The sequence below is a fragment of the Sus scrofa genome, chromosome 12 (assembly GCF_000003025.6).
Source record: "Sus scrofa isolate TJ Tabasco breed Duroc chromosome 12, Sscrofa11.1, whole genome shotgun sequence".
Classification (NCBI taxonomy): Eukaryota; Metazoa; Chordata; class Mammalia; order Artiodactyla; family Suidae; genus Sus; species Sus scrofa.
In genome coordinates, this window is record NC_010454.4 from 36,387,679 (window position 1) to 36,404,643 (window position 16,965).

The 16,965-nt window shown below is 39.1% G+C and overlaps 1 protein-coding gene across 3 annotated transcripts in view; it reads left to right on the plus strand.

The window, feature by feature from the left end:
• Nucleotides 1-16,965, plus strand: part of MED13 (mediator complex subunit 13) — a 97,000-nt gene that overhangs the window by 53,938 nt on the left and 26,097 nt on the right. For all 3 annotated transcript variants that reach the window (XR_002337203.1, XR_002337202.1, XM_021067300.1), the window contains exons 12-17: nucleotides 716-837; nucleotides 4,112-4,202; nucleotides 4,335-4,549; nucleotides 4,842-5,038; nucleotides 6,343-7,259; nucleotides 16,541-16,702. Coding sequence is in view for 1 of the 3 variants with exons in the window: in XM_021067300.1 (XP_020922959.1) it covers nucleotides 716-837; nucleotides 4,112-4,202; nucleotides 4,335-4,549; nucleotides 4,842-5,038; nucleotides 6,343-7,259; nucleotides 16,541-16,702 (1,704 nt within the window). In the remaining 2 variants the exon portion in view is untranslated. The remainder of the gene's footprint in view (nucleotides 1-715; nucleotides 838-4,111; nucleotides 4,203-4,334; nucleotides 4,550-4,841; nucleotides 5,039-6,342; nucleotides 7,260-16,540; nucleotides 16,703-16,965) is intronic.

Consider the following 16,965-nt stretch of genomic DNA (forward strand, 5'->3'; position numbering starts at 1 on the left):
AGGTTTCCAAGCTAGGGGTCTAATCAGATCTATAGCCGCTGGCCTACACCAGAGCCACAGCAACGCCAGATCCAAGTTGTGTCAGCAACTCACATGGCAATGCCAGAACCTCAACCCACTGAATGAGGCCAGGGATTGAACCTGCAGCCTTATGGTTCCTATTGGATTTGTTTCTGCTGTGCGGATGGGAACTCCATTTCTTTTGTCATTTTTAAAATGAGATTTTATGTATAAGTGATATCATATGGCATCTGTCTTTCTCTTTCTGACCTAATTTATGTGATAATCTATAGGTCCATCCATGTTGCTGCAAATGGCATTATTTCATTCTTTTTTATGGCTGAGTAGTATTCCATTGTATGTATATCACATCTTTATTCATTTATCTGTTGATGGGCATTTAGGTTGTTTCCATGTCTTGGCTATTGTAAATAGTGCTGCTGTGAACATAGGGGAACATGTATCTTTTCAACTTACAGTTTTGTCCAGATATATGCTCAGGAGTAGGATTGCTAGATCATAGGGCAACTCTACTTTTAGTTTTTTATTTTCAACTTTATTGCCGTGAAACAGAAGTCTATATATTAAGCAAATTATAATGTCTTATTGCAAAGCACCTTATAATTTTTAATGTTACATATCTAGCTTAAATAAATAGAATAATACTTTGTCGGTAGTATAATTTTGATTTCGTTTTTCTGATTGACATATATAGATGCTCCACGAGCTACTAATCATGCCCGTCCTCCATCAACCAGTTTGATTTATGACTCAGATCTGGCTGTCTCTTATACTGACCTTGATAATCTTTTTAACTCTGATGAAGATGAATTGACGGTGAGTATTCTATTAATGATTACAATTACAATTTGTTTTCTTTGATTTTATGTAAGTTTATTTTTCAGAAGTGATATGTGACTTGAATACTGTGTTTTAGCCCTGAACAATAGAAAGTACTTTGGAATAAAATTTCTTTAATTGGTTTCTTCTTCTTTTTTTTAAAGGACTGCACCCTCAGCATATGGAAGTTCCCAGGCTAGTCATCAAATTGGAGCCGCATTTGCTGGCCACAGCCACGGCCATGCCAGATCTGAACCACATCTGTGACCTAAACTGAAGCTTACAGCAACACCGGATCTTTAACCCACTGAGTGGGACCAGGGATCTGTGTCCTCATGGATCCTAGTCAAGTTTGTTACTGCTGAGCCACAGTGGGAACTCCTGGCTTGGCATATGGAAATTCCAGGCCAGGGATTGAATCTGGGCTGCAGCTGTGACCTACCCCACAGCTACGGCAACACTAGACCACTGCCCTGGGCTGGGGGTCAAACCCGGCGCCACCACAGAGACAACGCTAAATCCTTACCCTGCTGTGCCACAGCAGGAACTCCCTGAGGGTTTTTTGTTTGTTTGTTTGTTTTGTTTTTTTAGGGCTGTACCTACAGCATGTGGAGGTTCCCAGGCTAGAGGTTGAGTTGAAGCTATAGCTGCCAGCCTACACCACAGCCACAACAACGCCAGATCTGGCCGCGCCTGCAGCCTACACCGAAGCTCATGGCAGTGCTGTATCCTTAAGCCCCACTGATCAAGGCCAGGGATCAAACTTGCAACCTCATGAATACTAGTCAGATTCATTTCCCTGAGGCACAACAAAAACTCCTCCCTGAGCATTTTTGATGTAATGTCGACTATAAACATTAAAGGTTTTTTTCATTTTTTATATTTTAAGGATATGTATTATTAAGCTTAATGTAAGTTCTGCCATGTTTTTTTTTCTGTAGCCCTTTAGAAGCAGAATTATTTATCTGTTCTTTGATCCTCTTGGTTTAGAAATGACCTAAGAATTGACTCAGACAATAATAAGTAATTAACATTAAAATTATTTGCCTTGCCAATTTATTAAGAAATACCACTTCTTTTTAATTTGTTTGGTGTCATGGCTGTTATTATAAGACATCTACGTACTCTATTAATGAAAGAGAAAGAAAAAGTAATACTTTAAGACTCTTGCAGAGAAGGGTGAAGATAAAAGAAATCTTAAAATGGGATTCCCCATAATATCAAGTCTCTGGCAAATTAATGAATTGGATGATGCATTATAAAAGGGAATTCTTGGGAGTTCCTGTCATGGCTCAGTGGTTAACAAATCCAATCAGGAACCGAGAGGTTTCGGGTTTGATCCCTGGCCTTGCTCAGTGCGCTAAGGATCCGGCATTGCTGTGAGCTGTGGTGTAGGTCGCAGATGCGGCTCAGAGCCCTTGTTGCTGTGGCTGTGCCATAGGCTGGCGGCTACAGCTCTGATTAGACCCCTAGCCTGGGAACCTCCATTTGCTGTGGGATCGGCCCTAGAAAAGACAAAAAGACCAAAAAAAAAAAAAAAGGGAATTCCTTTTTCATCTTCATAAAGGTAGCTTGGAAACTTCCGTTTCCATTAGGTCTTTTTTTTTTTTTTTTAATGTATTTTAATTTTTTTTGTTTTTTAAGGCTGCATGTTTTTTTCTTCTTCTATTTTTCTGTACTTTGTTGCTGTTTTCTTTTCATTTACAAACCCTTGTGTTGAGGGCTGCACATTTATGTACACAGATATGTACACATTTGGTGTCTTCAGTCATAATGTAGATATCATTCTACATAAACTTTACTCCACATCCCTTAGAATAGTATATTTTAGGTAAATATATCCCTGAATACTTTGGTACTTTTGTACTTTATCTCTACTATCAGCTGTGGCTCTTCTGAGGTCAAAGTTTGTAATCGGAGCTCAGTCTCCTTATCTGACAAAGTGGCTAACAAGAGACAAGGAACCAAGATGTCAGCTATAACAACACTGGTGACAGGTTGGAGATGATAAATCTTAGTTTGTTCACTGTATTAAAACTTAACTTTAGGAGTTCCTGTTGTGGTGCAGCAGAAGTGAATCCGAGTAGGAACCATGAGGTTGCAGGTTTGATCCTTGGCCTTGCTTAGTGGGTTAAGGATCCGGCATTGTCATGAGCTGTAGTGTACATCGAAGATTTAGCTTGGATCCTGCATTGCTGTGGCTGTGGTGTAGGCCGGCAGCTGTAGCTCTGATAAGACCCCTAGCCTGGGAACCTCTATATGCTATGGGTGTGGCCCTAAAAAGACAAAAGACCAAGAAAAAAAAAAAAACAAAAAACAAAACCTTAACTTTAGGGAGTTCCCATTGTGGCCCAGTGGGTTATGAAACTGACTGGTATCTATAAGGATGCAGGTTTGATCCCTGGCCTTGCTCAGTGGGTTAAGGTTCCAGTGTTGCCTAAAGCTACAACATAGGTCACAGATGTGGCTTGGATCCAGTGTGGCTATGGTGGTGGCATAGGCCAGCAGCTTTAGCTCTGATTTGACCCCTAGCCTTGGAACTCCTATATGCTACAGGTGTGGCCTTAAAAAGTAAAAAAGCAAAAACACTTACCTTTTCTTAGGTGTCCTATTGAAGTTTGCTTTGTTTTATCTGTTGTGGCACGAAGAAGATTATTAAATATTAAGCAAGGTAAAAGTGTAAAGAATTTGGGGTGATTGATTATGTAGACGTCTTTAATGTCTTATTTAAAGGTAAAAAAGCTTTATGAATATCTAAGAGGCCATTCTGATGTTAATTACAAACCCTTATTGCAGGTTTTTCTTATAATTTTTTATTTTAATGGGTTTTAAGTGGTAAGTTGTTCTTGCTTCTTTGTTTGTTTGTTTCTTTTGTGTTTTATTTTTTGTTGTATCTGTGGCATGTCGAAGTTCCCTGGCTAGGGATTGAACCTGAGCCACAGCAGTGACCCAAGCTGCCAGAGTGACAGTGCCTCATCCTTAACTGCCAGGCTACCAGGGAACTCTGCTTCTATGTATTTTCTCTGAAGGAACTTTTCCCTCTCTCTGTTAATTGGGGCAGTATCAAATCAACACATAAACCAATCTGGGTTCATTGGTAAACTAAAATGTCTTTTATATTTTCAAAAATATCTAGTATATGAGTTTAGCACTGATGGGCTTTTATTCACATTACATCTGATTGATTACTGTCTTGATCACATTCAATTAAATGTGATTTAATTAAACTTAAATTTCAGAGAAATATTTGTGTATGTGTTTTTTTGAATAGCCTGGATCTAAAAAATCAGCAAATGGATCAGATGATAAATCCAGCTGCAAGGAGTCAAAGACAGGAAATCTGGACCCGTTATCTTGCATAAGTAAGCTTCCCAAATCTGTCTTCCAGAAAAATCTTCCATCTTAATCTCAACAAAGTTCCCCACCCCTTTGTTTTAAACACGGAGTAACTTCTTTTTCATCTTATGTTAAAATGTGTATTTTATTAAATATAGGCACTGCAGATCTTCACAAGATGTATCCCACACCACCATCATTGGAACAGCATATTATGGGATTTTCCCCAATGAATATGAATAATAAAGAATATGGTAGTATGGATACAACACCTGGAGGAACTGTTTTAGAAGGAAATAGTTCTAGTATAGGAACACAGTTCAAAATTGAGGTCGATGAAGGATTCTGTAGCCCCAAGCCTTCTGAAATTAAAGTAAGTATTTTTCTAGAAAAATAATTTACTTTCTGTATTTTTATTAGTTTATTACTATATTCAAAAATCCTTTCATAGTGATTCTAGTTTTGTAGTGGACAAATTTGAATTGTGGTAACACTATTAAGAATGCATTTAAAGAGAAGACTGAGTTTGGAAGAATGCATTTAAGAAAAGAGTTAAAATTATATTTACATTTTATTATTTTATTTAAAGAAAGGAAAAAAAAGTCCAGTCAGGTTTTTTTCCGTTGGAAGATAAGATGCTGAAACTCATGGTCTTTATATTGTAGGATTTTTCTTATGTCTATAAGCCTGAAAATTGTCAAGTTCTAGTGGGATGTTCCATGTTTGCACCTCTAAAAACTCTACCAAGCCAGTGTCTGCCTCCTATCAAATTGCCAGAAGAGTGTGTTTACCGTCAGAGTTGGACTCTTGGAAAATTGGAATTGCTTCCTTCAGGGCCTACAATGCCATTCATCAAAGAGGGGTATGATTTAAATTTTATTATTGATAGATAGTGTATGAATGCTTATGTAACTTTTATTCTTTTTTTGTTGTTGTTGGCTGCATCTGTGGCATACAGATGTTTCTGGGCCTGGTATCAAAATCAAACCCACAGCAGTGAAAATGCTGGATCCCTAACTGCTAGGCCACCAGGGATCTATCAGCTTTAATTTTTTCCACAGAAGCACATAGTATGCTGGTACCTGGTGCAAAGACACTGGTTTTGTTGTTGTTGTTGTTTTTTAGGGCCACACCCATGGCACATGGAGGTTCCCAGGCTAGGGGTCTAATCAGAGCTGTTGCTGCCAGCCTATGCCACAGCCACAGCAATGCCATATCGAGCCACATCTATGACCTTGCCACTGCTCACGGCAACGCTGTATCTTTAACTCACTGAGCAAGGCCAGGGATTGAACTGGCAACCTCATGGTTCCTAGTCAGATTTGTTTCTACTGTGCCACGACGGGAACTCCAAACACTGGGTTTTGAAAATTTTTTAAATTATTTCCTGATTAATAGCTTTTAATGGTATTAGTTAGGTATGATTAAACTATTGGAACAGTTAGAACCATTGAATTTTTATTTGTCTTTGGAAGCACCTTTTATTTTGATCTAAAATTCTAAATCACTCTCATTTGTACATTTGCCATATCTCACAAACTTTTTATATTTAAATATCTCTGAAATGGAGTGTCTCATAATTGGTAACTTCTTAAAATTGCCATTGTCCTTTTTTATACATAAACATCTCTAAAATCAGAATTAAAAAAAAAATAATGGCATCTTAGAATCAATGATATATAGATATTTGTAGTACAGGAAATATAGAGATAGTAATGTAGATGTCTAGGAATGAAGAGTATATACAGATTTTATTTATAGTAGAACCAGTTGGAGTTCCATGTAGTAGCTCAGCAGTAATGAACCTGACTAGTATCTCCGAGGATACCAGTTTGATCTCTGGCCTCGCTCAGTGGATTAAGGATCCAGCATTGCCCCAAGCTGCTGTGTATGTTGAGAGAGCATCTTGGATCCCATGTTGCTGTGGCTGTGGCATAGCTGACAGCTGCAACTCTGATTTGACCCCTACCTGGGAACTTCCAGATACCTAGAGTGGATATATTAACCAAAAATGCATTTTAATTGTACTTGTAATTTTTGCATTAATTGTGCTTTCAAAATTTTCAGTGTTACTGGAAAACATTTGGGACCTTTTTAGTTGTATTTTACATTATTAATGTGTTCTTTTATGTGTGTTTTTTATTTTCTTTTGCTCTGTGACACTAGTGATGGAAGTACTATGGATCAAGAATATGGCCCTGCTTATACACCTCAAACTCATACTTCTTTTGGGATGCCTCCGAGCAGTGCACCTCCTAGTAACAGTGGAGCAGGAATCCTTCCTTCTCCATCTACCCCCAGGTTTCCAACTCCAAGGACTCCAAGGACTCCAAGGACTCCTCGTGGAGCTGGTGGACCTGCTAGTGCTCAAGGTTCAGTCAAATATGAAAATTCAGATTTATATTCACCAGCTTCCACCCCATCCACTTGCAGACCCCTTAATTCTGTTGAACCTGCAACTGTTCCTTCCATCCCTGAAGCACACAGTCTTTATGTAAACCTCATTCTTTCAGAATCAGTTATGAATTTGTTTAAAGACTGTAACTTTGATAGTTGCTGTATATGTGTCTGCAACATGAATATCAAGGGTGCCGATGTTGGAGTTTACATTCCGGATCCAACGCAGGAAGCACAGTATAGGTGTACCTGTGGCTTCAGTGCTGTCATGAACAGAAAATTTGGAAACAATTCAGGATTGTTTCTTGAAGATGAACTAGATATCATAGGACGCAACACAGAATGTGGCAAAGAAGCAGAAAAACGTTTTGAAGCTCTCAGGGCTACTTCTGCAGAACATGTTAATGGAGGACTAAAGGAATCTGAAAAATTGCCTGATGAGTTGATATTATTGCTACAAGATCAGTGCACTAATTTATTTTCACCCTTTGGAGCTGCAGACCAAGATCCTTTCCCCAAAATTGGTGTTATTAACAATTGGGTACGTGTTGAAGAGCGGGACTGTTGCAATGACTGCTACCTTGCATTAGAGCATGGACGTCAGTTCATGGATAACATGTCAGGAGGAAAAGTTGATGAAGCACTTGTGAAAAGTTCTTGCTTACATCCCTGGTCCAAAAGAAATGGTAAGTATGCTAATGGAATGGTTTCTCTGTTAATTTTCCTTTAGTTGTCTGACTTTGCTTTTCTTTCTTAGAAAAAAGAATTAAAGGCAGTTTAACATGCAGCTGATAGAGATGCTTAGATTTGGACTTAAAACTATTTTTTCAGAGTTCCTGTCATGGCTCAGCGGAAATGAATCTGCCTAGCATCCATTAGGATGTGGGTTCAATCCCTGGCCTCAATCAGTGGGTTAAGGATCCGGCATTGCCATGAGCTATCATGTAGGTTTCAGACCGGGCTCAGATCTGGTGTTGCTGTGGTTGTGGTTTAGGCCAGAGGTTCGACCCCAGCCTGGAACTTCCATATACCACTGGTGTGGCCATAAAAACAAACAAACAAAACCAACTGTTTTTTTTTTTCTTATTGCATGTGATTTATTAAGCTATGGATGCTATTCATAGTGCTAGGGAATATGGCCAAATGGCCAGTGCATTGTAGTGAACTGGATTTTTACTCCAGGTGGTGCCCAGCAAGCAGCATATAATGGACAAGAAGCACTTTGTCATCATTAGTCATGGGGTACAAGTGGCTTATCATGGTGGAGTGATGCCTTACTGGGAGGGTGCCATGAAAGGCTGGAGTATAAGAGGGGGTTTTGTCTGCAAGTCTATTCAGATGTAGAGCATGATCTGCTTGAAAGGCTCATAAATTGCCAGACCTGCAAAGGGCAGCAGGGCAGGAGCACTGGGGACAGTTTGGGAAGTAAGCCAGTTTTGGGAGGTAAGCCAGTGGAGCAGTAGGCCACCTATGAGTCCCATTTTCCCAGGCAGGGTGGGACATTTGGCTGTCATCCAAGATCTGCTGTCCTAGTCAGAGCTGGGCTGGAGAGCCAGGACAGGGAGCATGGAGAGCAGGTAGCTCCCCCAAGGGGCCCATCTGTGGAGGACACGTTGGCAGGTGGGAATGGAGTGTGGACTTACTTTGCTATCTGCCATCCCCATTCCCACCATCCCAGACCATTCATCTAGGCTCACCTGGCATGGAAGGGTGGAAAAAGGTGGTATAGGTGTTGCCGGCTATCACCATCCTCTTTTTGCACTGCCTGCAGGAAGCTATGCTCGGGATCCTGGCGGGGGTCCAGCTAGTTAGGATTGGGGGCCACCCACCATCAAAATGCCTGTATGGTGCCATCCAAGCAGCAGTTTGTTGTAAAGAGCCTCGAGAAGGCCTCATACTACTCATGCCCATTTCCACTGCCTCTGCAGTCGCACAAGGAAGCACTTATGTCATATACCTAGTTGGGGGTGATGGGACCCCAAAGGCAGGGTTATCAGCCCACTCAGGTGGAGGCACCACCAGGAGAGCCAGTGACCCAACAGGGATCCCAATAGCGCATACCCACAAGTCTAGCTTAGGTGTTCAGGCAGCCGTCCCTAAAACTCCTTTGAGAAAATGACATTTTTTTTTTTCTTTTACAGCTACACCTGTGGCATATGGAAGTTTCTGGGCTAGGGGTCCAGTTAGAGCTGCAGCTGCAGGCCTATCCCATAGCCATGGCAACACCGGGTCTGAGCCGCATCTGTGACCTACACAAGAGTTTGTGACAATGCGGGATCCTTAACCCACTGAGTGAGGCCAGGGATCTAATCCTCATCCTCACAGAGACTGTATTGCATTCTTAACACTCTGAGCCACAATGGGAACTCCAAGAATGACATTTTTAAAGGGAGAATTTCCTAGCAGTTTAATTTTAGCAGTGAAAGCCTGGTTATAATTGTAATTCTGTACTTCTGTAGGAGTATAAAAGGTACTTTGCACATTGATTAGCAGAAAATTGCTAGTAGTCTGCTTTATTCAACATTCTTTCACTCATTAAATATTTATTGAGCACCTACTATGTGCCAGGCACTGTTCTTTTATTGAGGACAGTATTAAACAAAGCAAACATATTTCCTTCCCTTTTTGAGCCTATAAGATTCAAAAGAACAAAATAAGCAAAAAAAAAATTACACAATATCAGATAGTGATAAGTGCTTTGAAGGAAAAGCAGAGTAAATGAGTGGAAAAAGACACAAATATGCTACTTTAGATATATGTTTAGAGAAGATATTACTGAAGGACAGCATTTGAACAAAGACCTACAATAGAGTGGGAGAATGAACTGTGTGGCTAACTGAGAGAAGAATGTTTTCAGGCAGTACAAAGATGGCAAGGGAGTAATGTGCTTAATATGTTTGAGAAACAAGGGAGGCAGCTGTTGCTGGAGTGAATTGGGTGATGGGGAGACTTGTTGGAGGTGAAGTCTTAAGAGCTGGCTGAGCCCCCAAATCATATAAGCCTTGTGGACCATATAAATAAGGCCTTTATAGTTTATTCTGAGGGTAATGGGAAGCTGTAGGACAGTTTTGAGTAGAGGACTGACATGATCCTTTCAGTGTTTATTATTTTAAATGACCACTCTAGCTATTGCGGGTGGTGAAGGTGAGAGCAGAAGCAGGTAGATTGACTAGGAGACAGCTACAATAGTTGGAGTGACAGATGACAGTACCTTAGATAACACTGGAAGCAATAGGTATGTGAATAGTAGGTTCTAGGCATATTTGGGAAATTGAACCTGCAGGATTTGCTGATATAAGAAGAGAAGAGGCATGAAGGACAGCTTGAGCAACTGGATGAATGATGGTAGTAATTACAAGGGAGGGAAACATTGGGGGAGAAGGTCAAGTACATATTTGGTGATACGAGTTTTAAATTGAGAGGAGTGGTTAGGGCTAAAGATTTAAAAAAAATGTGCATGAGTTATCAGTATTTAAAACTAGAACTGGATGAAATAATCTAGGGAGTGACTGTAGACAGAGAAGTCCAGGGATGGAACTGACATTTGGAGAGGAAGAGGAGGATCCAGAATAGGAAACTAAGGAGGTAGGAGGAAAACCGAGAGAGTATGGTATCTTGAAAGCTAAGTATAGGAAATGTTTGCAGGAGAATGCTCATTACAAGTATTTGACACTATATGGTGACAAAGATCTAATAAGTTAATCTATACTAGGCATGTAACACAATGCTTGGCACATGGTAAGTAGTGAATTAATATAAACTGCATTATTATTAAAGTCATCAATTAGGTTTTTTTCAGGCACTGCCACTGGAAAACTTTTTTTTTTTTTTTTGTCTTTTCTAGGGCCAGGCTAGGGGTCTAATCGGAGCTGTAGCCGCAGGCCTACGCCAGAGCCACAGCAACTAGGGATCCAAGCTGCGACTGCGACCTACACCAAAGCTCAAGGCAATGCCAGGTCCTTAACCCACTGAGCAAGGCCAGGGATTGAACCCACCACCTCATGGTTCCTACTCGGATTCGTTAACCACTGCACCACGACGGGAAAACTTAACACCTTTAAAAAGATGTCTTCAGAGGTCCCATCGTGGCTCAGTGGTTAACAAACCTGACTAGTATCCATGAGGATGTGGGTTCAATCCCTGACCTTGCTCAGTGGCTAAGGATCCTGTGTTGCTGTAAGCTGTGGTGTAGGTCGCAGACATGGCTCGGATCTGCCATTGCTGTGGCTGCGGTGTAGGCCAGTGGCTACAGCTCTGATTTAACCCCTAGCCTGGGAACCTCCATATGTCACAGATGTGGCCCTAAAAAGACAAAAAAAAAAAAAAAAATTTACATTGAGAAAATAATTCACCAAAAAAAGAGAAATGTTTTTATATTTCAATTTGAAATTTTAATATTTTAAATGTGCAGTATTGGAACACTTTTTCATTTAAATTGCAGCAGCCTCACGAAAAGTAGCAAGCTCCTACATTAGGACCTTTGTTGGCCCTGATTATTTCCTCTGTCTGGGACACTGTTCCTCCTGGTATTTATATGGCTAACCAATCTCATCAATAGTTACCCTCTTCCTGCAAAATGGCAAACTCCTCTTCTTCCTGATCCTGCCTTTTTTTCTTTTTTCCGATGGTGTTTGCTTATTACCATCTAACCTACTATATTTATTGATTGATTAATTATTGTGCCTTACTCCATTAAGTTCACCCCATGTCAAGTTCTGTGTAAGGGAAAGGGTTTTTGTCTTATTTGTTTGCTGATATATTCGAAATACCTAGAACAGGAGTTCCCGACATGGCTCAGTGTTAATGAATCTGACTAGCATCCATGAGGACGCATGTTCGATCTCTGTCCTTGCTCAGTGGGTTAAGGATCTGGCGTTGCCGGGAGCTCTGGTGTAGGTCACAGACGTGGCTCAGATCCTGTGTTGTTGTGGTTGTGCTGTAGGCCAGCAACTGCAGCTCCTATTGGACCCCTAGCCTGAACCTCCATATGTTGTGGGTGTGGCCCTAAAAAAAAAAAAAAGAAAAAGGAAGAAAATGCAAAATACCTAGAACAGTGCCTGGCATATAGTAGGTGTCCAAGGTATTGAAATATTTGTTTGTTTGAAGGAATTGAAAGTCTACAAACCATGGTTTGTATAATTTAATGGTAATGTTTATTTTTCTCAATAATGAAAAGGTTTTGCTCTAATTACAAAAATATGTACTTGCTGAAAAGAAAGTTAAGAATCTAGACAAACAAAATTAGTAAAAATTGCTGCATATTTTTGCCCATTTCCATTATTACACCTCTTCATGATCACTCATTTTTTAAGCAACTTTATTGAGATACCATATAATTCACCCATTTAAAGTATATAGTTGAGTGGTTTTTAGTAGTCACAGAGTTGTATAGCCATCACCATGATCAATTTTAGAACATTTCTCATCATCCCCAAAGGAAACTCTGTATTTATTAACAGTCATTCCCAATTTCCCTCCAACCATTCCCTCCCAGCACTAGGCAATCACCAGTTTTCTGTCTCTGTAGATTTGCCTCTTTTATACATTTCATATAAATAAAATAAAATGCTATATGGTCTTTTGTGATTGACTTTTTTATCTTAGCATTTTTTCAAGGCTTATCCATGTGTTAGTACCTTACTCATGTTTATTGCCAAATGATACTCCATTTATGGACACACCACATTTTATTTACCCATTTTTCTATTGATGGACATTTGGATTGTTTCCACTTTTGCTGTTAGAAATAATGGTGCTATGAACATTTGTGTACAGGTTTTTGTGTGAACATGTGCTGTCATTCCTCTTGGGTGGTCCTGATAGGTCACGTAACTCTGTTTTAGCTTGTAAGAAACTACCAGACTAGTTTCTAAGGCAGCTGCAAAATTTTATATTCTCATCAGCAGTGTGTTGAAGGTCCCACTTTCTCTGTATCCTCATTAACACTTGTCATTATGGGTTCTTTTTAAAAATATAATCATCCTATTGGGTGGGAAGTGTTATCTCATTGTGGTTTTGATTTGTTTTTCCGTAATGAATGACTAATGATGTTGAGCATGTGCTTATTGCTCACTTATATTTCTTCTCTGAAAAAATGTCTTTTCAGATCCTTTGCCCATATTTTTATTAGATTTTTTTGTCTTTTCATTATTGAGTTGTAAAAATGAGTGTTCTTTATATTTTCTGGATACAGGTCCCTTGTTAGATGTATGATTTGCACATATTTTCTCCTCTTCTCTGAGTTGTCTTTTCACTTTCTTGATGGTATCATTCAAAGCAGAAAACTTTTTGTTTTTAATGGCTGCCCCTGTGGCATATGGAAGTTCCCAGGTTAGGGGTTGAATTGGTATTGCAGCTGCAGGCCTATATCACAGCCACAGTAACACTGGATCCTTAACACACTGAGCAAGGCCAGCAATTGAGCCTGCATCCTCAGAGAGATAACATTGGGGTCCTTAACCCCCTGAACCACAATGGGAACTCCCAGAAAAGTTTTTACTATTGATGAAGTTCAGTGTATTATTCTTTTTTGTTGCTTTTGCTTTTGGTGATATATCTAAAAACGCTTTACCTAATCCTAAGCCAGAAAGATTTACTTCTATGTTTTTTCTCAGAGTTTTATAGTTTTATCACTTATATTTAGGTCTGTAATCCATTCCAAATTATTATTATTATTTACTGTTTTTAAATTTTATGGCTGCACTTGTGGCATGTAGAAGTTCCTGAGTCAGGGATTGAATCTGAGATACAGCTGCAGCCTGCACCCTAGTTCGGGGGTGGGGGGGATTGAACTCACACCTCTATGGTGACCTGAGCCCCTGCTGTCAGATTCCTTTCTTTTTTTCTTTTCTTTCTTTCTTTTTTTTTTTTTTTTTAAGGGCCACACCTGGGGCATATGGAAGTTCCCAGGCTAGGGGTTGAATCAGAGCAGTAGCTGGTGGCCTGCACCACAGCCACAGCAATGCAGGATCCAAGCCACATCTGCAGCCTACACCGCAGTTCATGGCAACACCATATCTCTGACCCACCAAGAAAGGTCAGGAATTGAACCTCTGTCCTAATTGGATTTGTTTCCACTGTGCCATGATGGGAATTTCCTGAATTACCTTTTGTATGTAGTGTAAGTAAGGGATCCAATGCCAATATTTTGCTTGTGGATATCTGATTATCCTAGAACCTTTGTTGAAAGGTTATCTTTCCCCATTAAATTGTTTTGACACCTTTGTCCAGAATCATTTGACCATAATTATAAAGTTTTATTTCTGGATATTTACTTCTATTGATCTGTTTATCTGTCCTTCATAATTGCTCTTAAAAATCATTACATATTCTAAAAATCATTAGTTTCCAACCAAATCTCAGCTTAGAGACCTGGCACTTGTCATAATATGTAGTTATATTCTTTTGCATGTCGGTCATCCCCACAAGGTTATAAGATCCCTGAAGACATGAATGAGTATTTATTTACATGGAATTTCTATTATGGCACAGTGGGTTAAGGATACAGCCTTGTCACTGCTGCAGCTTAGGTCATGGCAGTGGTGTGGCTTTGATCCTTGGCACAGTAATTTATGTATGTTGTGTGCATGGCCAAAAAAGAAGAAAAAAAAATTATTTACATAGTACTCCTAGCAACTAGCATAATTCCTGACTCATAGCGGGTCTTCAGTAAATATATATTTGTTTTTTAAAAAAAATGGTTTTTTTTTTTTTTTTTTTGTCTTTTTAGGGCTACACCCACAGAATATGGAGTTTCCCAGGCTAGGGGTCGAATTGGAGCTGTAGCTGCTGGCCACAGGCACAGCCCTGGCAATGCCAGATCTGAGCTGCATCTGTGATCTACACCACAGCTCACGGCAATGCCAGATCCTTAACCCACTGAGCGAAGCCAGGGATCAGACCTGCGTCCTCATGGTTACTAGTCAGATTAGTTTCTGCTGAGCCACAAAGGAAACTCTTCCCCTCCTTTTTAAATATTTTTTCTAAAGAATGAAAGAGTATCTATGAGAACCTCTCTGAATTAAAATTGAAAATTGAAAAATAGATTCTCAAGCCTCACTCAGATCAGAATTTCTTAGGTTAGCTCTACATATATATTTAAGTTTCCCATTTAATTATGTTAAACAACCTTAGCCAGTGATGACATTTTTTAGATTTTGTTTAAATATTCATGTATGAATACACATAATTCTATTTGTATAAAATATCTTCCATATATAGTTTTAAAACCTGTTTTTTTATTTACTAGTGTATTAGTCATTAGTCCATTTCAAATAGATGTTATCACTTTTAATGACAATGGTATTCTGTTGTGTATAATAATAGTTTAAGCATAATAATTATTAAGCAGTATACCTAAAATTAAATAATAAATAAAAAATTAAATTCTGCACACTATTTAGATATAGGGGATTAAAACCAGAAATAATAAATTCAACATAATAATAATAAAGTTGAATGATTTAATGTAACAAAGTGCTCAAACATGTTTAATGGTATAACTGATCCATACTGGGGGAACAGAGTAATTATATTAGTAATATTTTGTGATTTTTTTTTTTTTTTTTTTTAAAGGTTTTGACATTTAAGAGCAAACCTTTCAGGAGTTCCCATCGTGGCTCAGTGGTCAACAAATCCAGCTAAGAACCATGAGGTTTCGGGTTCGATCCCTGGCCTTGCTCAGTAGGTTAAGGATCCAGCGTTGCCATGAGCTGTGGTGTAGGTTGCAGATGCGGCTCGGATCCTGCATTGCTGTGGCTCTGATGTAGGCTTGGCAGCTACAGCTCCAATTAGACCCCTAGCCTGGGAACCTCCATATGCCATGGGTGCCAGCCCTAGAAAAGGCAAAAAAAAAAAAAAAAAAAAAAAGCCACACCTTTCATATATAGATTGTTAGTTTGGAAATGCAGGTCATAATAATTTGATAATCTATAAATCTGTCTCTCTCTTTTTTTTTTTTTCCCTTTTCTAGGGCCGCTTCTCATGCATATGGAGGTTCCCAGGCTAGGGGTCTAATCGGAGCTGTAGCCATTGGCCTACGCCAGAGCCGCACCTGCAACCTACACCACAGCTCATGGCAATGCTTGATCCTTAACCCACTGAGCAAGGCCAGGGATCGAACCCACAACCTCATGGTTCCTCCTCAGATTTGTTAACCACTGAGCCACGACGGGAACTCCCAATCTGTAAATCTCTAAATCTAGGTTTATAAAAGATCTGTGAATATTACATCTTTAGCAGTGTGAGTAGGTTTTATCATTACTGTGCAAGTTTTATATTTCAGAGTTGTTACAGTCTACTGTTTTTCACAAATTAAGCTTTTTTTTTTTTTTTTTTTTAATGGCTGTACTAACAGCACATGGAAGTTTCTGGAGCTGCAGCTGCAATAGTGCCGGATCCTTTAATGCACTGGCCTGGGCCAGGGCTTAGACCTACACCTCTGTAACAGCCTAAGCTGCTGCAGTCAGATTCTTGACCCGCTGTGCCACAGTGGGAGCTCTACAAATTAAGCTTTAATCATTGTAACTAGCCCTATCTATCTGGTCATTTTACTGAAGTCATGGTAATTACTTCATGAGTTAACTTCACGAGTTAATTTATAAATCGTTCTGTGTGAGGCAAAGCTTCTTGGTAAGATACATATAAGCACCAAAAAACAAGCAAAATAAACGCAGAAAGGAATAAATTTATTTGATTAATTTATAAATTGGTATAGTGAGCTAATAAATGACTTATAGAAATGAGTTATAATAACTTTTTAATATGTCCTTCTTGGTTTTCAGTGTTAGAGAAACCATTTCTATAGATGATTTTAAATAGAAGTTAATACAGTTCTCTACACAAGTAGATGTTTAATCTTGGTGATGAAGAGCTGAACTTCCCTAAATGTACTTCTTTTTTATCTAAACATTTTTGTGTGTGTGTTGACAATAGCAATTCTTCTTCTTTTTTTTTTTAATGGTTGTAGATGTTAGTATGCAGTGCTCACAAGATATACTTCGAATGCTCCTATCTCTTCAGCCAGTTCTTCAGGATGCTATTCAGAAAAAAAGAACAGTAAGGCCTTGGGGAGTTCAGGGTCCTCTCACTTGGCAACAATTTCATAAAATGGCTGGCCGAGGCTCTTATGGTAAGTAATTTATATAATGTGTATTGACTTATTTTATATCAGTTTTATTCCTTTGCCCAATTTTAATAAGCACATGTTATCTTCCTTAAATATTTTTGTGGCATATGCTTGACTTAAGGCCAGTGTGTCAATCCTAGCCTTTTTTACTTTGAACATTTTCAACATTCAGTTTACTGGGTTCTTCAATTTAGAAAGAAGAGCTTGTTTTTACATAATATACTGGCCAGTAAGATTTTATGTGAAGAAAGAATCATACTGCCAAA